Genomic DNA, 23,504 nt, shown 5'->3' with positions numbered 1-23,504 from the left:
TACCAGTGTCTCCAGTGTCTTCTATGAGAGTGAGTACACCAGTGCCCTCAGGCACCGCACCGCGCTGCACCGCAACATTGCGCCCTGCACCCCGGCCCTCGCCAACCGGACCCCGGGATCAACATCCCCTACCCACGGAGGGGTCAACACCTAGCTGTGCCACTATACCGCTCCTGGGAGTCCCCGTACCTTCACCGTAGCAGTGGTGTCCACAATCACCACAACCCGTGGGTGGCGTCACGAATAATCATCTCAAAACCAAATACCCGCATCCCCCGTGCGTAGCGCCAAACCCTCTTGCAGAGCTACGTGACCCCCGGGTCCGTGAGAGGCTAGAGCCACCACCCGTAGAACGCGAGCACGAATCCGAGCAGCTCGGTGGCCGCAGCCGAGGCCGCGGGGCGGTACACTAACGATCACAAATACTCACCTAATCGTTGATTGCTGACATGTCGTTCAAATCCCAAATATCGTTGATGGTGCTGGACGCAGGTTGTTCGTCGTTCCTGAGGCAGCACACATAGCTACGTGTGACACCCCGGGAATGATGAACAACACCGTACCTGTGTCCTCCAGCAACGAGGTGGGCGTGACTTTCCTTTGGCTGCTCTCCGCCCCTCCGCTTCTATTGGACACCTGCCGTGTGACGTCGCTGTGACGCCTCACAAACCGCCCCCTTAGAAAGGAGGCTGTTCGCCGACCACAGCGACGTCGCTAGGAAGGTAAGTATAGTGTGACGGGTACTAGCGATATTGTGCGCCACGGGCAACGATTTGCCCGGGACACACAAACGATGGGGGCGGGTGCTTTCACGAGTGACATCGCTAGCGATGTCGCTGTGTGTAAAGCCCCCTTTAGACCTGATGATCCAGGGTATCTGCGAGTTCACCTGTCACTAGGGTGAAAAATCGTGGCAAAAGCGCTGAATAGAATTGACATGTTCATTCTTTTCGTAACGCAGCAAAACCGGAGGTATATCACAAAACCGTGAGGAAAATCCTGTAGGTGATTTGTGTGTGTGCATGAGATTTCAGAAATCTCATAGACTTTGCTGGGACTGTAAAAAGGAGCGTTTTATTACCATGGATTTGTATAAAACCAAGGCAAATGCGTAGATAAAAAACGCAGTGAACATACATACATACAATATATACCTCCTTATGGATCATGATAATCACTCCTCATTTATCTTACTGCAAAGGAACCTGTTGGTTTGCAGGAGTCAAATAGTGTTCTTAGAAATGAATCCATGTGATCTAGGACTCTGGAAAATTTCTGCAGGCAAAACACTTTATAGAGTGGTCCATAGAGTTCTTGGCATTTCAAACCTATTGGTTCCAACTTGTAGCATACTCGGTGTAACATGTGCTTCCTGTATTAATAAGATCCTACGTCCTGAAAATAACAGTTCTGCTAGATTAGTGGTAGTCAATAGAAGTGTATATACTGCCTATTATACTTTCTACAAGGTATAATATGTAACGTATTATGATTGCTAAGTAACCGTAATAATGCAGGCTTCATGTTTTACTAATTGTTTGCGCTAGCAGCTGTATGTACTCTTCTGTTGTCTTCCTGTAATCTGGAGGAATTGGTATTTGAGGAGTTGTAGGTGGCATTTTACTAATACAAGGCTTATAATGAGATGTGGATCTCTAAATACCCTAGGGCTTTTCTTAGGGATGGCCGATAAGTCTGTAGGATTTTAATGTCCATGAGCTCATAGGTAGAGTATACCATGAGGAAGAAGTGATGGGCTTGAAACGCGTAGGTGATGTGGTCCACGCTGCTGACTGTATGTCTGTACTGATAAAGGAGTACAAGTTGAAGAAGCTTCAGTGAGGGCAGAATCGTGTGGATGAATTTCCATCACCACTAATGTGTATGGACATCTTTACTCCATAATGGCCGATACCGGCGTTCAGGCTGACCAAACATGTCCAATGACACTGGGCAAACATCTCAACTATCTGGGAAAGTTTACCATTGGACAATAAATCTTTTGTTACCACAAAATATCTATTGGATAAAGATTTAAAATGCTTCCAGCTTATTTCCAGACAATGGCAGTATGGACTATATTGGTCATTGTTATATTTCACACAAGAAATGTTTGTCCATTGTCATCGATTATTGTTTCCTCTGAGTGGGCACCTTACGGGTCTGACTAATGGCTTCTCCATAGTACTGAAAAAGTGCATGTTGCTGACAGGAAACCACCAGCTCTGGGGGACTGGTGCCATCTGCAGAGTGCTAAATCTCCTCAGACATACCAGAACCCAACAAGTTGTGAGATAGTGGCATGAAGAGCAGACATATCTCAGACATATCGCAGGGGTCAGCCCCTATAAAATAGGCGCATTCCCAGGCGCGGCAGACACAGGGCACACACCGGGCACACACCGGGCAGACAAGCACAGGTGAAGCAATAGTACAGCAAAAGTGAGGACACCCAGAGAGAAAACACATACCCAGCGCGGGGACCAGGAGAAAAAGGGGAGAGGAGGGGGAGACCAGGGGGAAATAAAGAAGTGCAGAGGAGGGGGCAGACACATTGTACACACAATTCCGAGACACAGACAGCACTTCCACACAGGACAGACATAGGGGCACGAATAAGGGGGAGATACTGACAGACTAGACAGTCTGAGAGAGGCACACACAGGGATCCAGACAGGGAGAAGTGGCAAACAGCAGGGGAGGGTCACGGAAACAGTGGAAAACACACAATTCTTAGGAGATACAGATAGACAGACCTTGTCAGACACACAGAGCACATCTGAAGAGCCAGCCAGACAGGTAGACAGCTCCCAGACAGGTCCTAGGACACCCTGAAGCTGGCAAGTTCCTCCACCATGCTGCAATTACTGATGCCTCCTCTCCTGCTCCTGACTGTCACCCGATGCCACCCTATCCCGGGAGGGGACACAATGCCGCCGGGTGAGTCACACTAGGCACCCAACTCCGTGCCCACTGGAGCCCTACCGCACTTCGGTGCCATGCACTCAGTAAGCACAAGCCTGGATGTACATGGATAATGGTATAGATTGTATATACAACGCTGAAGACAGCAGTGTATTCTGTGTGCCGATGTGGGACGTGATTTATACATGGTAGAAATCATCTGGTTATGTATGGCATTTATTTGTGCATGTTAATATATATGTAGCTTGTATTTGTCAATAAATATGTGTATCTAATATCTATGTTTCTGAAAATCTATTTTCTATCTAGTATCTATGTATATAAACATGTATATCACCTATCTAGCATCTATCTATCTCTGCTTCTTCTCTCTCTCTCTCTCTATATATATATAACTATATATTGTAGTCCATGTTTAATATTTCATTCAAATAAATAAGGAATAACGTTTGGAACTCCATTCTATGTCTGAACTGGGTGCAAAAACCTAAAAAAACATCACTATGGGGAGATAAGGTATGCACACCAGTGACTATGGAAGGGGAATACATGGAATAGCAGAAACTGCTGTGTGAATACTGACATGAAAAATTCAATAGCTATTTGTAAGAATGAAATGTGAAAAATGGAACCTGCATTACTGCCATGAACATATGAATAAAGAGAAATTTAGCTACTGAATTGATCAATGCAGAAGAGCCCCAACACTACGCCAAAGTATTTCTCTACGTTGGGGTCCCTAGCTTGTGTGTGTCCTCTCATGCAGTTAAAAAACTTAGCGTTTATGGGAAGCTGGTGTGCATACCTTATCTCCATATAGTAATATTTCATTCAGACACCATTACTCTGTTAGGGTATGTGCGCACGTTGCGTACTAGCCCAGCACCGTAAAAGGTGCGCTTCAGAGCGCAGCTGAAAAGCTCTGTTCTGAGGCGCATGGTGCCGGCGAGAACGTGCGCTCTGCCTGCAGCTCCTGCCATAGACAGAGCAGGAGCTGCCGGCAAAGCGCACGGAAGAAGTGACATGTCACTTCTTTTTACGCAGCGCTTCGGCAGTAGCCGAAGCGCTGCGTTGTAATAGTGCGCACGGCCCCTGCACAATCTCCATAGACTGTGCAGGGGACGCAGGACGCATGCAGTTACGCTGCGCTATAAAGCGCAGCGTAACTGCATGAATTTACGCAACGTGCGCACATAGCCTTACTCTGTAGATTAAATGTTGCACATAGACATCAAATAAACACATACATGGTATATATACTAATATCTATGGTATATAAACGTGTATATATATATATAAAATACATGCCATATCTGTTTACATTTTATTACTGTGTTGTAGTTTTTTCTTTGAAACATATTTAACTGTTGACCTAAATACTGTAAGATGGAATGGCTATTTCTCTATATAGCAATAATACAGAATATTCTTTAAAAATACATCGGCAAAGTCTATTTGACCAATGTGAATATATATAGATAGCTACAAAATAAAAACAATTACAGTAATACCTCTGTTTTCGTTGACATCGGTTATCGCTGGTTTCTGTTTTCGGAGATTATTTGCCACTGAAAATTTGACTCGGTTTTGGTTGGTTGCCTCGTATTTCGTTGGTTTTCGTCAGCATGCCCACGTGACCATGCTGCTAATTTTGCGGCAACAAAGGGCTACCCATGCATTCTCTTGCTCTGTGTGACATTGTGTATTACCCCTCACGTCAGTTTCAAAATGTAGTAACAAATGTAAGATAAAATGTATTTATTCTTTACATTAGTCTTTTATATTCATTTTATATTAATTTCTTATTGATTTTAGTATTAAACACTATCTTTATTCTCTATAAAATGTGTATTTGGTCTGTATTTTGGAGTATCTTAAATTAATTGGATTTACACTGATTCCTATGGAAATAATTGCCTCGGTTTTAATCGGTTTCGGATTTCACCAATGGCTTTCAGATGGATTATTGACGAAAACCGAGGTATCACTGTACACACAATGGGACAGATTTATTAGAATTTATTCCAGTTTAAAGTGAACCTGACAGCTGATACATGCTGTCCAATCCATAGGCAACAAGTATCAGGCATTGGTTGCATTATCTCAGCCAAGTATGTTTGACTCTGAATCACATATTTTTAATAGCTGCCGGAGACCTGGACACACAGCAGACTAGTTGCACAGGCGGGTCCCTAGCGGCTTCTTCCTCTCCGTTGACAATGACTGACAGGTCTCTGTCTACGTGTGTATAGGCAGGGACCTGTCATTGAAGGGCAGCAGGTGGGGAGAAGTTCCCAACTAGTCTGCTGTGCGGCTTGGTCTCCAGCAGCAGTATCTTTGACTCTGAAACTATGACCCTAAAGTATGTTTGATTCTGAAACATATCTGACTAAGATGATACAGCTGCCAGGTTCCCTTTAATTTGTGATAAAAATGGTCTTACATGCTTTCCATCACATTTATGGGGATTTAGACATGTGTCTACACATTTATCAAATAGTATGGCCTTTTAAAAAGTGGGTGGGGAAAGGAGCATGACCTAAATTTTGATCCCTCATTCCAAAATTATGCCACAATTTGGCTTAATTTAGTGTCTAAAGTACGCACATTTATACAGTGAAGTGAACTTAGTGCTCAATCCATTATTGGGGTTGTCCAGGTTTGAGGTTAAAGTCTGCAGTCACTATATGTGACCACAGACGTGTTAATTCTCACATTAGTTCTGTGAGCTGTCAGGATTCCCTGGTGCTGGGAGCAGGAGGGCACGTGACTGCAAGAATGCAATTTGCAAATTTGCCGTCATGTGCCAACTAGACGTGCGCAGCATCATTCAATGTAATGTCTAGTCGGATTGTGGCCGGAAGTATGCAAATCGCATACTAGGTGTCACATTTATGCCTGCTCCTGGCGCCAGCATTGGAGAATGCTGACAGTGTGCAGTGCATGCACTGTGAGGATTCAAAATTCTGCAGTCTTATAGAGTGATTGCAGCCTTACATCACGAACCTTGACTACGTCTTTTTGGGTATGTTCACACACTGCATCTTTTTTTGACAACAAAGATGCAGAGTTTTTGTCCCAAAAAATGCACCAAAAATACACCCACAGTAAAAATGTATCAAAAAATGCATGCGTTTTTTACATGTTTTTACTGTGTTTTGCCCAATGCATTTTTTATGTCAAATCTATTGACTGGAACGGCTCAAAAACACTGTAAAAACGCAAAAAGAATTGACATGATGCATCTTCAAAAACGCAGCCAAAAAAGATGCACTGGGTAAACAGCAAAAGAGAAATCTCATAGACTTTGCTAGGGGAAGGAAATGCATGCACCTTTGTGACATCAAAAATGCACCAAAAACACAGTAAAAGATGCAGTGTGTGAAAATAGCTTAAAGGGAATCTGTCAGCAGGTTTTTGCTAAGTAATCTGAAGACAGCATGCTGCAAGAGTTAACACAGAATTCATTGATGCCTCTCTTATCAAGGTCTGTGGTATTGTTAACTTCTAATGATTAGCTCCAGGAAAATATCATTGTTAGCCTACATTGCCTTGTGCATGGTAGTCCAAAGCTCCGCCTTCTCTGATTAGCAGCTCACTGTGAATGTACAATATTACAAAAAGTAGTGATGCTCTTTTTGGTGATCTGGTTGCCATGGTTCCGCTCACCAAAAAGAGCCGGATCTTTCAGATCGTTCTCGGCTCCTTATTAAATATGTGTTCACTCCAGGTGAACACATATTTAAGATTATAGTGATGCTACTGAAACCCCGCCCACCCGTTGCAAACCCCGCCCACTTACAAGTGACCAATTAGATTGTTGAGTAGGCGGCGTTTAGCCATGGGTGGGCGGAGTTTCAGCGGTGAAAAGCGCCGTTTAGAGATTTTATTGGCTCACACTAGTGATCTGGCTCCTGTCAGTCACTGCAGGGAGCCGGATCGTTCGCGACCGACATATCACTATTATAAAGAGCTTGGTGTGGGTGGAGGCAGCTCTCTGAGCTCTGTTGCATGCTAAAACTAAAAACGTTTGTCTCAGAACCTCTGCTCCCAGTAAACTAACTGATACCTCGTTGGATTCAGGGTCTTTTTGCCTACATTAAGCTGCTCTCAGATGATGTAGCAAAAACCTGCTGACAGATTTCCTTTATTGCTCCTAATTTAAATACAAATGTAGTTACCCATAACTTGTCAGATGACACAACACTTTATTAACATATTAATGTATCATGTAATTTTACAAGTTATATGTAGTTACAGGATCAAAACTAATTACCGCACAGGAATACATCACTAGATGCACTGAGTTTATTGAGAGGGTGTTTCTTCTGTAATTTACACCATTCTTTTTTTTGTATAAAATTTTGATGAATTTCTCAGGCATTCTTGAACAAGCCTCTTGAACTTCACCCACTATTCAAAAATGTGCAGGGCTGGCCAAGAATAGCTTTAATTTTAGGGGGATATTTCAAACACTTTCAAATCAGAAGTGTGGCAAAAAACTGCTTGATGAATTGGTTGTCATGGACTTTTCCCTGTTGCAAAATTTTGTGACATATTCTGGGACAGAGTCTCACTTTGTCTTGTGGGACTCTGCAAATTGAAGGAATTCCCTTTCCATTGGGGAGGAGAGGGTTAATAACAGCAGCTCCTGACTCCTGGTCAGACGTTTCCGGTGGGGACCATGCCCAGGTTCTATAAATACCCTCTATGTCCACCAGAGCATGATGATATTTCCTATCATTTGGAAGCTGAACCAGGAGGTAGAAGGAGCTGTTATTACTCTCTCAGTTGTTCTGTTGGCTGCAGCATAGGCGTTTGATGCAGCATTCTCAGGTGTGGTTGTTCTGGTTTGGATGTTCTCAGTAGTCTGTTTTTCCCCCCTTTTTTATGTGGTCTCCCCTCATTCACTTTTTGTGTGTGGTTGCCGTGTGTGCGAGTAAATTTTGTTGTTGTTGTTACCCCTGTCTGTCCATATCCATTGGTGGGGTGTTGACTTCTGTTCTTGCCCACTCCCCCATGTGGTAGATTTTAGAGGGGGGTCATAACATCAGGGACGAGGACAGGAGATAGGGACTAGGGTGGTAACCTGGACCCCCTACCATCGAGGGTACCTCAAGGGTTAGGGTGAGTGCAGGGGTTCTCACTCTAGGGCCAGTTTAAACTCCCCTGGGTTCACCTAAAGGCCGCTTTACACGCTGCGATATCGATACCGATATCGCTAGCGTGGGTACCCGCCCCCATCTCTTGTGCAACACGGGCAAATCGCTGCCCGTGCCGCACAACATCGCCCAGACCTGTCACACATACTTACCTGCCCGGCGACGTCGCTGTGACCGGCGAACCGCCTTCTTTCTAAGGGGGCGGTTCGTTTAGCGTCACAGCGACGTCACAGCAGCGTCACTGAACCACCGCCCAATAGAAGCGGAGGGGCGGAAATGAGCGGGACGTAACATCCCGCCCACCTGCTTCCTTCGCATTGCGGCCGGGAGGCAGGTAAGGAGAGGTTCCTCGTTCCTGCGGCGTCACACGGAGCGATGTGTGCTGCCGCAGGAATGAGGAACAACTTCGTTACTGCTGCAGTAACGATATTTGAGAATGGACCCCCATGTCACCGATGAGCGATTTTGCACGTTTTTGCGACGATGCAAAATCGCTCATAGGTGTCACACGCAACGGCATCACTAATGCGGCCGGATGTGCGTCACAAATTCCGTGACCCCAACGACTTCGCATTAGCGATATCGTAGCGTGTAAAGCCCCCTTAAGTCACTCCGAAACGTAATAACACAAACTTTTCCTGTTGCGCCCTTATGACTCAGGCAGCTGCTTTGCAAACTCGCTCACAGGAGGCAGTTGCAATGAGTGCACAGGAGGTGCAGCATCTGTTGCAAGTGGCGAGTCTATTGGTGGTGAGTCAGACGCTGCCTGAACCTGTAGTTGCCCTCACAGACAGGTGTTCTGGGGAGTGCGACAAGTTTCGCAACATTGAGGGCGCATGCAGTCCATTTTTTAAGCTCCGCCCTCTTTCTTTTTGGAGTGAGGAACAGCGGGTGGGGCTGGTGGTCTCCCGGTTACAGGAAATCCCCTGACTTGGGCCTTTATTCTACCGGCCACTTCTGTTGCCCTTTGGTCGGTAGACAAATTATTTGTGGCCTTGGCCTTTTTCTGTGGTCTTAAGGGTCATTACGTTGGGGCTTTTCCATATGGCCATAATAGTACGTCATCTGCCCTTAAGCCACACACCCCTGGTCATATGGAGGAAGGCGACCAAGGCTTGTATATTTCCTTTATTATCCCCTCTATGCAAGCTCAGGATTCCTTTCCCTCTCCCCAAGGGACTCCTTTCCCCCTCCCCAGGTGCTACCTGGGTGTACGGTTTCTAATTCCCCAGATCATTTGGAGGAGGACGGTCTGGGCATATATTTCTTCTCCGATACACCTGTGATGCCCCTGGACTATCAGGTCGTCACAGGGTATTGTACAATTTTCCCTCCCGTGCAATATCCACCTCCTTCTTGGTTATGGGTCCCCAACTACATGGTTTTGCCTACATCAGCTAATTAAAGTCCTAGGTACACTCTGCACCACACCCAACAGACACATCAATGGATGGCCTGAGTGGAATAGGGTCGCCCACTTGGGGGGTTGGTTAGGGGAGGTCAGGAGTATCAGTAGTAGTGAGGAGAAGTGTGTTGGAAGTAAAGGAGAGAGGAGGTCAGGAGCCGGGCTCCTAAGAAGCCATCTAGGTGGCAGATGGTGGTCTGGGCCTAGAGGAGCTGGACCCCCAGTCGCAAGGGATCATGGCAAGGGGCACGGAACTGTCGAGTAGGACAGCTGGCGGCCTTGCACCATCACCGGGCTGGGACCAGGGCACGACGGGGTACGTGGACCCTAGGTCAGGGAGTAGCTTCAGGCAACCTGACAATTTACCCGACGAGAACGGAGCCTTCAAGATCCACTCTCCACCTGCTCCAAAATCGGGGTACTAGCGCAACGAGGTGGATAGGACTTTCCACTCAAACGGTCCAGAAAATCCCAAGCGTGAAACCTGAGAGCAAGCTCCCACACTTACCCATAGTGGGGAGCGGGACCCGGCAAGTTCCATACTACCGGGACCAAAAGAGAAGTAAACTTAGTGCCAGGAGGCAGGTCACGGATCACCAGGCAGCACCATTGGGGACGGGACCCGAACTAGCTCCCCTCAGCGGCAGCAGTATCCAGAACTTTGGTTTATCCAGTTGTCGGTGTCAGCTTAATAGACTGATTGAGTATGAAAGGGATGAAAGGGACCCTTTCGCTCCCCTCGGCACTCCCCAAACACCATCACCGAGTTCCGGGCATTCTCCCCTACCCGTGGAGGGTTCTAACACCTGGGTGCCCCCTTCCATCACCCTGGGTACTCCCAACTGCAGCAGTGGTACTCCAAATTACCACGTACCATGGGTGGCGTCACAAACTTTAACACAATCCCCTGTAAATACCCCATTCATTTGAGTGTCCGGAGGAGACCCCTCGAGCCACCGCGGATCCGGATCCGAGCAGCCCGGCTGCTGGCACGGGGGCGGCACACACCTGTCTCTCCTTCCAGGGTCTTTAAGCCTCATGAGGATAGAGGCAGGGAAAAACATCTCTCTCCTCAGGTCTATCTTAGGCCTCAATGTCCTCCCCGTGGTTCTAGTCAGAGGGGGGCAGCCATGATACCTGTGAGTATGGCTCTGCAGTCGGGGTGTGTGCCTGTTGCCAAACATGTGCGTGATAATAAATGTTCATGTCAAGACCTGAGTGTGAATTTGCTCGTATGGATCTCCACTATTGACATCTTGTGGAGGAGTGTGTCCGGGGTTTGCGACTCTGGGAGATGTGTGGTGTCTCCGCAGGCCGCATGTGTACTTGATGAGGCACTGTTTACACTGGAGGTGAATTGCAGGGTGGATGGTTCCATCTTGAGAGTCCAGAGGCCTCTATGTAAAGGGGGGGTAATGTCACAGACTTTCCCATGTTGCAGAGTTTTGTGATATGTTCTGGGTCAGAGTCCCACTTTGTCTTGTGCGACTCTACAGATTTAATGAATTCCCTTTCCTTTGGGGAGGAGAGGGTTTATTCCAGAAGCTCCTGGTCAGGTGTTTCCGGTTGGGACAACGCCCAGTTCTATAAATACCCTCTACGTCTATCAGAGGGTGCAGGTTATTTCCTATAATTTGGAAACTGAGCGAAGAGCTGAAAGAAGCAGTTATTTACTCTCTGTTGTTCTGTTGGCTGCAGCATTGGAGTTTGCTGCAGCATTCTCAGGTGTGTTTGTTCTGGTTTGGATGTCCTCAGTAATCTGTTTATTCCCCCCTTTTTATGTTGTCTCCCCTTGTGAACTTTTTGTGTCTCCTTTGTGTGTGGTCACCGTGCGTACGAGCAGGTTTTGTTGTTACTCCTGTCCATATTCAATGGTTGAGTGTTGACTCCTGTTCTTGCGCATTCCCCCCGGGTGGTGGGTTGTGGAGGGGAGTCAAAACATCAAGGACGAGGACAAGAGATAGGGCCTAGAGCATGGTGACAAGGACCTCCCTGCCATCGAGGGTACCTCCAGGGTTAGGGTGAATGCAGGTGCTCCAGCTTTAGGGCCAGTATATGCTCCCCGGGGTTCACCTAAGTCACTCTGTGACATTGGGCTTTACACTTGACTGTCAAAAGATTCACCAAAATTATCATGACTCCGGAAAGTCTGGCTTTTGTCCCAACCCTAAAGTGAAAACCCACAACCTACCAGTTTCCAACTCGTTACCTAAACAAATAAGACACCATACTGTGTAACATTGAATGTAAATGACACAGCAACCTCATTTATTAAATAACAACAAACAATAAAATAACATTAAACACACATCAATATGCATAAATAGCATAATCACCTGAAAAAAGGGGGGGTGAAGGTTCCTTTCCACTTTATTGTACCAACAGCTCCTCCACATGGCCCTCAGCTGCAGCAAGTCAGCTTGAGGGCAGTCGACTGAATGTTGTTAATACCAAGGTCTCATTGAGATGTGAGTCCAGTAGGGACCCACTTATAACTCCAGTAAAAACATTGTACCACATGGTGGTCACCTGTCACTGCACAGAATTCCCCCCATTCTTCCATGCAACCATCACCTTCAAAGACCCCCTTCCTTTCCGCCTACTGCTGCAACAAAAAAGAATAGTTCCCAATACCCTTGCTTCTTCCAACCTCTAATAACTTCCAAAACACGGGGAGTAGGTGGGTTAATGCAAGTACAGCATTGAGGTGCAAAAATGTCTTACCCCTCCATGACCCTGCATTATATACCCCCCATATTAGATCCTCGCACTAATCAATCATGAAAGCCCTAAACCCTTTAATACTATGTCCCTCCCCTAAACTTTCCCAGACAAAACTGCTTTCAAAATTAGCCCCTTAAGTACCAAATAGGGATCATTATCCTTTGACAATCATCCCCTAAGTCCCATGGGTCAAGCAGTCTAGAAATGGTGAGGGAACACTAAGCTAATTTAAATTAATTTAAATCTCCTGGCCCAGATGAATTACATTCTAGGGCACTAAAAGAGATAGCGGAGAAAATTGCAGAACCACTAGCCAGAATCTTCGAAAATTCCTGGAGAACAAGAAAAGTCCCAGAAGATTGGAGAATAGCAAATGTCCCCATCTTCAAAAAAGGAAAGTAAATGGATGCAGGAAATTACAGGCCAGTGAGCCTTCTATTCCAGGAAATATCTTTGAAAAAATTATTAAACAGCCTGTTTGGAAGTACTTGGATAAAAATAGAGTACTTAACCAGAGCCAGCATGGGTTTGTAGCAAACAAGTCATGCCAGACTAACCTAATTTCCTTCTATGATAGAATCATTGACTTTGTGGATAAGTAAAATGCAGTAGAAATAGTATATCTTGACTTCAGCAAAGCATCTTATATTATCCTTATTGAAAACATGACCAAGTATGGGATTGGAAGGCTACGGTTAGGTGGATTTATAACTGGCTCAGTGATTGTACTGAATGAGTGGTAATCAATGGTTGGACATCTAATTGGAAGAGTGTTTCAAGTGGGGTACAACAAGGCTCTCTCTTGGCCCTAGTGTTGTTCAAAATTTTTATAAATCTAATATATAGAGCTTAATGTGTGTGTGTGTGTGTGTGTGTGTGTCCGGGATTGGCATCTGCACCGTCGCAGCTACAGCCACAAAATTTTTCACACTCACACGTCTGGACCCCGAGAGCGTCATAGGCTATGTTGTGAGGCGAAATTTTAACCCCGCACGTTCCAATTTACCAATCAATTTTGCCCTTCTCTACAAAATGGGGAAAAAGTGAAACGAAAAGTGTATCCGCACCGTCGCATTTAGAATCACGAAATTTTGCACAGACACCTCATGTGACCCAGAGAACGTCATAGACTATGTTTTGACAGGAAAATTTAACCCCGCGCTTTACAGTTACTCTCCAAAAAACATGCCTCCATTAAAGTAAATGGAGCCTGGAACTACAGGTTATTAGTAGGAGCTGTGATTGGTTGCTATAGGAACAAAAGACATTGTTAGCATAAGAAGCTTATATTTAAGGTAATAAGATGTCAGTGGGGAGACGGACAGAGAGCCAGGCAGAGAGACAGACAGAGAGATAGAGACAGACAGGGAAAGAGACAGAGAGATAGAGGCAGACAGGGAAAAAGACAGACGGTGAAAGAGACAAACAGAGACAGATGGTGAAAGAGACAGACAGAGACAGACAGTGAAAGAGACAGACAGAGACAGACGGGGAAAGTGCAGCCAGCCTCCTCAGGCCTCCATGTATAATATAGCAGCCAGCCTCTCCAGGCCTCCATGTATAACAATGCACCCAGCCTCCTCAGGCCTCCATGTATAATGCAATATCTCTAGGCCTCCATGTATAATGCAGTATCTCCAGGCCTCCATGTATAATAATGCAGCTTCCCCAGACCTCCATGTATAAAGCAGCCTCTCCAGGCCTCCATGTATAATAATGCAGCCACCCCAGACCTCCATATATAATGCAGCCTCCCCAGACCTCCATGTATAAAGCAGCCTCTACAGGCCTCCATGTATAAAGCAGCCTCTCCAGGCCTCCATATATGATGCAGCCTCCTCAGACCTCCATGTATAAAGCAGCCTCTCCAGACCTCCACATATAATGCAGCCTCCTCAGACCTCCATGTATAAAGCAGCCTCTCCAGGCTTCCATATACAATAATGCAGCTTCCCCAGAACTGCCTTCCCAAGCCTCTGGCCACCGTTTACTTACTTTTATTAAAAAAAACCCCAAGTACTCACCTTCTCTCTTCCTTCCACCGCTGCTGTCTTCCCCGCTGCTCGTTCTCCTGGTGCTGCGGTCGGCGTCCTCCTGTCCTGCACTCTGTGCACTCAGCACAGCAGTCGCTCGGGAGTGACGTCATCGCACAGGGGGAGAATGGTGATGCATAGCGCGGCACCGGCCGCGCTATGCTTCATCATTACTGTGCGCGGTGACGGGGGAGACACCGCAGCCGCTGACACCAGGTAGGGGGCCCCGGTGCCGCCGCTGACATCAGGCAGGGGGGCCCGGTGTCGGCGGCGGCAGCGGGTCAAATAGCGTCCGCGAGGTCTGTGACAGATCAGCGCAGCTCCTCTGAAGCACGCTCAGAGAAGAGCTGCCAGGAGGGGATCGGACTGCCAACTATGTTCTATGAGGAACCGTTAACGGATCTGGGATTGTTTAGCTTGCAAAAAAGAAAGCTAAAAGGAGACTTAATAGCTGTCTACATATCTGAAGGGATGTTATAGTGTAGAAGGATCATCCTTAGGCCTAGGTTCCACTTGCATATAGCTTCCAATGCGAGATCATCGGAAGTGATATGCTAATGACCTTCTGCTGCGAATGTGAGCCAAGGGTCATGCGACTTTGATCTGATCTTGTGATTGCGTCATTGCTGTGGCAGGGAGCACTTTCTCTCTCTACTCCACGGCTTGTCTCTGCGTACATCGCACTGCGGTCGGATGACATCCGAATGCAGTGCAATGTTTCACATGCACCCATAGACTTGTATTGGTGCTTGTGAGCCGAGACTCACTGCATAAAGCTAGGTTTCAGACGTCCGTGTTTCAGGTACATGTGACATCCGTTTTTAACACGGATGTCACACGTACCCATGTTATTATTTGCTGTTACTCACATGACCTCTCATGACCCTGCACACACACACACGCAGGCATGTCTGTTTTTTCTATGGCAGCACGTGTCACATGGATTGCACACTGATGTGATCCCTTTGACATCAGTGTGACACATACCGGAGAAAACACGGGTCTTTTTTTTTTTTTTTTAAACATATTTTATTTGATGTCAGCAAGCACATATCATCAACAAGAGAACATGTTGTTACATTCCATAAAATGTCTCCGGATCGTACAATGCTTCTGTTACATCATTTTCTTTTTCATTGTCACAACAATTTCATTTCCATAGAATTATCTTAACAATAATTTACTTTAACTTAACAACCTAACCTATTTGTTCCCTTCAGTTGGTCCTTTGGATGCTCCCCGTCTTCAGTGTCCCTAGTGTCCCTGCAATGTCTTCCACACAATACCAAGACGTGTGTTCAAATGCTTTAATTAACTGGGTGATTTCCGTCTGTGTGAAGCTTTGCTCAATAAATGTTCTCCACTTTTTGAAGAATATTTTAGTGGACTTCTCCTTATGTTTCTCCGAATCCAGTTTGTCGTACATCATTATTGTTTTTAGGGTATCAATTATTTCTGTATTTCTCGGAGTCTGTCTTATCAGCCAATTCCTAAGTAGGCATTTCTTGACTACAAGCAATACTATGTGTATTACACCTGGAATGTGAGCACTTGCTTTGTCAGTTTCCGTAGGGGCTTCTATACAGTGAAACAAACAGGCCTGAGGGGTGACGGGTATAACTACTTTCCAAATCCTCAATATGTACGCCGCCGCTTCCTCCCATACCCCCCTCACCTGTGGGCATTCCCATATGCAGTGAAACAGTTTTGCTTTATGGAGTCCACATTTAGGGCAATGGTCCAAGAAATGCACTGGTGAGCTGCTATGTGGTATATTAAAGGCGTATGTTGTGTTGTGTACTAGCTTAAATTGCATCTCCCTCCATTGTTCATTTATCATTACTTTCTTAACAGATTCCAACCCCCTTAGAATTTTATCATAGATGTCCGGATCGCCCATGACCAGCTGAGGGAGGATTCTCCGGTCATGATGTCTGTGTAACCAAACCCCCTTATCCTCTAAAATTAAACACACGGACTGCATGCGACTTGGTTCAAATGGCCACAGCAGCCTTTTTATTGCCTATTGTTTTACAGACTAGTACCTTAGGGACGCCGTCCAACGGGCGACCCAAAACAACCACATAACGGTAACAATAGACAATAACATTTACAATACCCCCCGGGGTAGGCCCAGTCCACTACTACTACTCCCCCTGTCCCCGGCCGCAACACACCGACCCAGAGACGAGGTGCCAATCACCCACGGATTGACCCCCACACTTTGGCAGAACCCCGTGCCTGCCACATCCCGGAAACCGAGAGCCACCATACCAAGACAATGACTCCCGGTCCAGCCACCAATCACTTCCAAACCTCTGGACCAGACCTACCCCCACCGCTACTGTGACAAAAGGTATCCCAACTACCCAAAAACATCTCCCACATGACAACACAAAGGGAGGGTGGGCGGGGATCGTTCGGCGTCCGGAAACAGAAGAGGAGGTAACTCCTTCCTCTCCCAGCTAACCCTTTCCCTGCTCCTCCTCTTCCTCCCCGGCTAAAACCATCCCCCAAAGCCATATTAGGCATATACCACTGTCCCTATTAACCCATCACTCCCTACCTCCCCCTTGGTCATGTCGCCCCTCCCCCCAAGTGGGTCCGTGGCTTTCTTGACCAGCTGAGGGAGGATTCTCCGGTCATGATGTCTGTGTAACCAAACCCCCTTATCCTCTAAAATTAAACACACGGACTGCATGCGACTTGGTTCAAATGGCCACAGCAGCCTTTTTATTGCCTATTGTTTTACAGACTAGTACCTTAGGGACGCCGTCCAACGGGCGACCCAAAACAACCACATAACGGTAACAATAGACAATAACATTTACAATACCCCCCGGGGTAGGCCCAGTCCACTACTACTACTCCCCCTGTCCCCGGCCGCAACACACCGACCCAGAGACGAGGTGCCAATCACCCACGGATTGACCCCCACACTTTGGCAGAACCCCGTGCCTGCCACATCCCGGAAACCGAGAGCCACCATACCAAGACAATGACTCCCGGTCCAGCCACCAATCACTTCCAAACCTCTGGACCAGACCTACCCCCACCGCCACAGGACAGACCACGTGACACCTTACGTGGCCTGGACCCGCCACACACCAAAAGCACGCTCCACACCATCCTGCAGACCCAACGCCCATAAATCCAGACCGACCTCGTTGAGGTGCACACCATCACCCCTCCGAAATCGCCAATCAGCCGGCTCCAAATCCCTGTGCCGTACCACAATCCCACCATTCCTGGTCACAAACCTAGCCACTACCCTATTCACCTGGGCCCTGGCCTTATTAACCTTCTCCACCGACCGAGCCCCTCTCCATGCCAACCTGGTCACTATGTCAGACCATACGACCAGCAAACCAGGATGCCGCTTCCACAACTGCAGTAAATCAATCTTTATGTCTCGGATCAAATCCCGCGACGCCCTGGCACCAAGATCATTACCCCCCACATGCAATACCAGCACATCCGGGGGCCGCTCAACTTTACAATGGAAACGAAATTCCGGGACCACCCTGCCCCACTCCATGCCCCGAACTCCGATCCATCGAACAGTCGCCTGCGCACGATCCAAACCCAGCTGTCGACCATTCGGGCGGACCTCCGCCCGACGGGCACCCCAAAATACGAAGGAGTGCCCCAAGATCCAGATCAAGCACTTCCCTATAACAAATAAAACAAAACGAAAATATCAAAACCAATAACAGCACAACCACCAACACATCAAAAAACACCCCTTTCCTCAAACCTTCCGCACGTAACCAAAGTCCCATGATGCTACAACAACTGCGGTCTCACATACCGCCGAAAACAAGAAGATTCCCATCTACCAATACGCTTTACCACCTCATCTCCAAGCCCCCAACGGGCTGCCTCCGTTGCTGCACCAATTCGGAATGAATGCGACCCGAATTCCTCCGGGCGCTCCCCCGCGTTACGTAGACTTAGCCGCAGCACCGCCACAAACTGAAACCTCGACAAAACGACCCATTCAAATGCCGCAACAACGGGCCAGGTAAGCCTCCCCTCACGGCCATAAATCTCTCGACTAAACGCACAGGGCACAATTCCTCTCCCGGAACCGCATATAACACCACCAATCTACCACGGCCCAGCTGATCCATTTTTGACCGGCGAATCCGGCACTCCACCTGACTACTGCTCACTTGCACGTCCTCAAACATCAAACCACCACCCGTCACCCTGGACGGGCTCACCAGCTCGCCTATCCGGAACGCCCCATAAAAAGCGAGACCGAAAGCCGTTGTAAATAGAACCGTCTCGTACACAGACTCACAAATGCCGCTCAGGCCACCCACCATCCGTCTCAACAAACCAAACGATACAGGGCGCCTCTTGTCCCTCTCCCGTACGCCACGGCGAAAGCCCCGCAAAGCCTGACGAACCCGAAAATCCTGTGAAACATCACGCTCCCCTCTCATTTTTAACCAAAATGCCACTGCCGACACCCGATGTGCCACAGCCGATGCCGATCGCCCGGCTGAAAAATCCGTACTCACCAATGACAACAAAGCCACCAAGTAATCCACGCTTTCCCCACCAAACATCAGACGCAACAACTCCTCCCATTCAGCCCACACCTTAGCATACCGGCACCAAGTCACCTCGGTCACCGAGTTCCGAATCAAGTCTGAGATCACCGCCTCACCAGATGCCACAAATCCTCGGGGCACTCCACTCCAACTTCGTCCGCCCACGGCAACAGCGCCCGAAACCTGCTGAACTGAAAACGAGACAAAGCATCAGCCACCTCGTTGTCAACACCCGGAACGTGCCTTGCCACTACCTGCACATTCAACTGCAGACATCTCAACACTAAATGCCGCAAATACACCACCACCGGCTCCGACTTAGCAGACAAGTTGTTAATCGCGTGCACCACCGCCTGGTTATCACAATGAAAACACACTTTCCTTCCGGCAAAGTGCGACCCCCATAGCTCCACTGCCACTACAATGGGGAATAGCTCTAACAGAGCCAAATTCCTAACCAAGCCGCTCTCCCGCCACGCCTGTGGCCACTGCCCGACACACCAATGACCTCTGAAGACAGCCCCAAACCCGGCCGACCCCGCCGCATCCGTAAACAGCTGCAACGCCCCGTTAGACGCCACCCTCGCCATCACCAGCGTCCGGCCGTTGAAATGCTGCAAAAATTGATCCCATACTTCCAAATCGTCCCTGATCGCCTTTGTGATCCGCACAAAATGCGCCGGCAACCGTACCCCGGCCGTCGCCGTCGCCAAACGCCTCGCAAACACTCTCCCCATTGGCACAATTCTGCAAGCAAAATTCAATTTTCCAAGCAAAGACTGCACCGCCTTAAGCCGCACCTTCTTCGCCGCTTTTACCCCTGACACTGCGGACCTCAAATCACGGACCTTCTCCGCCGGCAACCTGCATTCCATAGCAATGGTGTCAATTTCAATTCCCAGAAAACACATCACCGGCGCCGGGCCTTCCGTCTTATCCGGCGCCAAAGGAATCCCGAAACTGGCCGCAACTTTTTGCAACGCAAATAGCAAACCCGCACAAACCATCGAACCCGCCGGCCCGACACACAGGAAATCATCCAAGTAATGAATGATGGACGTAAGCCCGGACACGTCCCGAACCACCCACTCAACAAACGAACTAAATGCCTCAAAGTACGAACACGAAATGGAACAGCCCATTGGCAAACAACGATCAACATAATAACTGCCATCCCACCAGCAACCCAACAAATGCTGACTATCTGGATGAACCGGTAACAACCGAAACGCTGCTTCCACATCCGCCTTTGCCATCAATGCACCCCGCCCCGCCGCCCTAACCAGGTCCAACGCCTTATCGAACGACACATAATATACCGCCGACAACTCCGGCGCAATGCCATCATTCACCGATAACCCTTCCGGGTAAGACAAATGATGAATCAGCCGAAATTTATTCCGCTCCTTCTTTGGTACCACCCCCAACAGTGACACCACCAAATTCCCGCACGGCGGGGCGACATAAGGGCCGCCCATCCTGCCCAAAGCCACCTCCCTTTCCAGCTTCTCATCCACCACTTCCGGGTGATCCCGAGCGGAACGCAAATTACGATACGGCGGAACCGATGCATTAACAACCGACGGAATATGAAAACCATCCGAAAAACCAGAACTTAACAACGCCGCCGCCTCCTTGTCCGGATACCTATTTAAAAACGGAACCATCACTTCTACCTTCACCGGCGTCGTCCCTCTTACCAGCCCCATCACCAGCCTTTCCTTTTCCTTTTTTAAAACATTTGGACAAGCTATGTCCCCCCCCACATCCGGAGCATTCATGCTTAAAACGGCACGCCGCTCCAAACCTGCACTGCCCTTCATTGTACTGCCAACACAAACCTTTCTTGAAACTTGCCGGGGACCCGGCCCCCCCCGAACCCCCGGCGCCCCCCCGAAAGGGCTGAGCCGGTGCCGACATCAATCGCATCCATAAGGAAATATCCTTATGGTCCCAACGCATATCTGGCCGCAATGCCTTCCGCTGCCTAAATTGCTCGTCGTAGCGCAGCCACGCCAGTCCGCCATAAACTCGATAAGCCTCCCCTATCGCATCCATGTAGCCGAACAAAGCCGAACAATGCTCCGGCTCCTTCTCCCCGACCACGCTCGCCAAAATCGCAAATGCCTGTAGCCAGTTGGCAAAAGTCCGAGGAATAAGCCTATAACGGCGCTTTTCCTCCTCGTCCTTCTCCTTTTTGGAATCACTCGGCTTAACCCTATCCAAATTAAATTTCTCCAGGGGAAGCAGAGAAAATATCTCCACATATTCCCCTTTCCAAATTTTTTCCCGCACCTCCTTCTTTAAATGGGCCCCCAGCGGGCCCTCAAAACAAACATAAACTTCGCTTTTAGCCCTATCATCTAAGCGCACCACCTCATCCTCCTTCTCCTTTTCCTTCTCCTTTTCCTTCTCCTTTTCCTTCTCCTTTCCCCCCCCCGTCTCACTCCCCCCTTCGCCCCCCCCTCTACTCGCACCCGCTCCGTCACCCCCCGTCGCCGCCGAGGCCCCTAAACCGGCTGCACCCACCCACGCCGCCACCGGCGCCTGGGCCCCCTCCCCCCCCGCTCCCGAAGCCGCCGCCAGCCCCTGCAACAGCCCCAACAATTGACTCCACACTGCGAAACCAGCGGGCGCTGCCGTAGCCGCAGCCGCCCCCCCCCCCGAAGCCCCCCGCCAGCGCAGCCCCTGCCGCCTCCGCGGCCGTCTCACCCGACCGCCGCTCGGCGTCTCCCGAGACCGCCGCCTCGCTGTCCTCCGTCTGTCGTCCATCCGACTCCTCCGAACCGAAAGCCTCTTCCCCCTCCTCGCCGCTGGCCTCATCTTCCATCCGACATCCGGGGGGCGCCGCCGCAGCACCCCCCCCACCACGGCCGCCAGACAGGGCCGCCGCGTGGGCAGAGTCATCCCCGCTCCATCTCTTGCCCCGGGGTGACAACCCAGGAGACCGTCCTGTCCCCCGCGCCGGCACCCCGGGCCTCGACCTCTTGCGCCCGCCCCCCTGCCGACTGCAAGGGGCCTCTGGGCGCGGACGACCAGACGCCCGGCTCCGGATCTCAGCCGTCGTCGCCTCTGGCCCTCCTGGGCTATTGCAGGCCTCCATCCGCCGAGTCCTCCCGCTCCCACGGGAGACTGCCACATCCGGGGGCTGCACAGCGGTACTGAGTGACCCGGCGGTTGCCGCAGGGCTCCCGCCGTCACTCCTTCTCTCAGCCGCACCGGGGTCAGGCACCGCAGACCCCCCCCCGGCGCCGGACCTACCGCCACGTGCAGCCCCGCGGTCCCCCCGCCGACTGCAGGGGGATCTGCTGGCCTCTCTCCTGCGCCGAGCGCGCTCCCGGCCTGGAGCCGCTGCAGTCTCAGTAACTCCAGCCCGGAGGCCGGGACCGGAAGCAGGCCCCGTGCTGGCCACTCCCACCTCCCGACCGCCGCGGCTGGAACGAAGATTCCTCCCGCCGGCCTCTGCAGCAGCCAGACGCTGCTGCTGCGCTGCACTCTGCGGAGGGTCCCTGGAGGGGCTCTTACATCTCCTCCTCGCCCCCCCCGCGCCCGGGGAATACCTGCGGGGGGGCCGCGACTGGCGCCCGCCGCTGCTGGGGGGACGAGGGGCAAGCGCCGACGGGTTAACCCCGGCAGCCCTGATGTGGGTCTGCACTGCCAGGGGCCCGTGCGCTGCGACCGCTGCCTGAATCAGACGCTGGAGCTCCTGAAGATCTGCCATGGAGGTGCACGTGCAGATCGTTCGGCGTCCGGAAACAGAAGAGGAGGTAACTCCTTCCTCTCCCAGCTAACCCTTTCCCTGCTCCTCCTCTTCCTCCCCGGCTAAAACCATCCCCCAAAGCCATATTAGGCATATACCACTGTCCCTATTAACCCATCACTCCCTACCTCCCCCTTGGTCATGTCGCCCCTCCCCCCAAGTGGGTCCGTGGCTTTCTGAGCAGTCTCCCAGGTTTTAAATATTTGCTCTTTCCAGGGGCCCTGTACTTGATCTCTCAATCGTTGGTATATGATCGAAAGGGATTCACGTTCCGCTCCCTGACCAATCAATACATCAAAGCTCCCCTTCTTCTCAGCCTTCCCAACCTCTTTTACCACTGATGTGTAATGTGTTGTTATTTGTAAATATTGTAGGTAATGGTGATTTTCCATGTTAAATTTTTCCGATACCTCCGTCCAGCTCAGAACTCTCCCCTCCTCTGTTTTCAGTAAATCACCCAACCTCCGTATCCGCCTCTGCTTCCATCCTTGAAATAATTTGTTTTGAGACCCTTGAGTAAAATTTGGATCCTCCCACAACGGGGTAAATTTTGAAAGACAATAAGGGAGTCTATACAGTTTTCTCAGTGCTCTCCAGGCCCCCACCGTGTCCTTTATTAAACAGCTCTGTTTCAAGTACGTTGGTATTTTATCTAGCTTCATATGTAATACCGCTACCAAGTTAAAAGGGCTTGTTAGCTCCCTCTCCAGCTGAACGTTAGAAAAGAAGGTTGTCCCATTGATCCAGTCTTTTATATGTCTGGCAAGTGCCGCTAAGTTGTACAATCTAATCATGGGCATTTGTACCCCTTTGTCTTTTTTCTGTAGACACAGCTTTGAGTAGGATACTCTTGGTCTCTTTCCCTGCCATAAAAACTTTACAAACGCTTTTTGCAACTTGTTGATATCGGTGTGTTTCATCAGTAAGGGAATA

At 49.3% G+C, this 23,504-nt stretch overlaps 1 protein-coding gene across 3 annotated transcripts in view; it reads left to right on the top strand.

Moving 5' to 3' along the window:
* Nucleotides 1-2,543: 2,543 nt before the first annotated feature.
* FSTL3 (follistatin like 3) overlaps nt 2,544-23,504 on the top strand; it is a 266,554-nt gene continuing 245,593 nt past the window's right edge. For 2 of the 3 annotated variants that reach the window (XM_075352831.1, XM_075352821.1), the window contains exon 1: nt 2,544-2,940. In XM_075352831.1, coding sequence (XP_075208946.1) covers nt 2,856-2,940 — 85 coding nt within the window. In that variant the 5' untranslated portion in view covers nt 2,544-2,855. Of the gene's footprint in view, nt 3,009-23,504 lie in introns of all 3 variants that reach the window. The other variant, XM_075352840.1, reaches the window with a different exon arrangement.

Source organism: Anomaloglossus baeobatrachus, chromosome 1, assembly GCF_048569485.1.
Source record: "Anomaloglossus baeobatrachus isolate aAnoBae1 chromosome 1, aAnoBae1.hap1, whole genome shotgun sequence".
NCBI lineage: Eukaryota > Metazoa > Chordata > Amphibia > Anura > Aromobatidae > Anomaloglossus > Anomaloglossus baeobatrachus.
The sequence above is the reverse complement of the archived record's forward strand: the minus strand, read 5'-3'. Positions and strand labels throughout refer to the sequence as shown.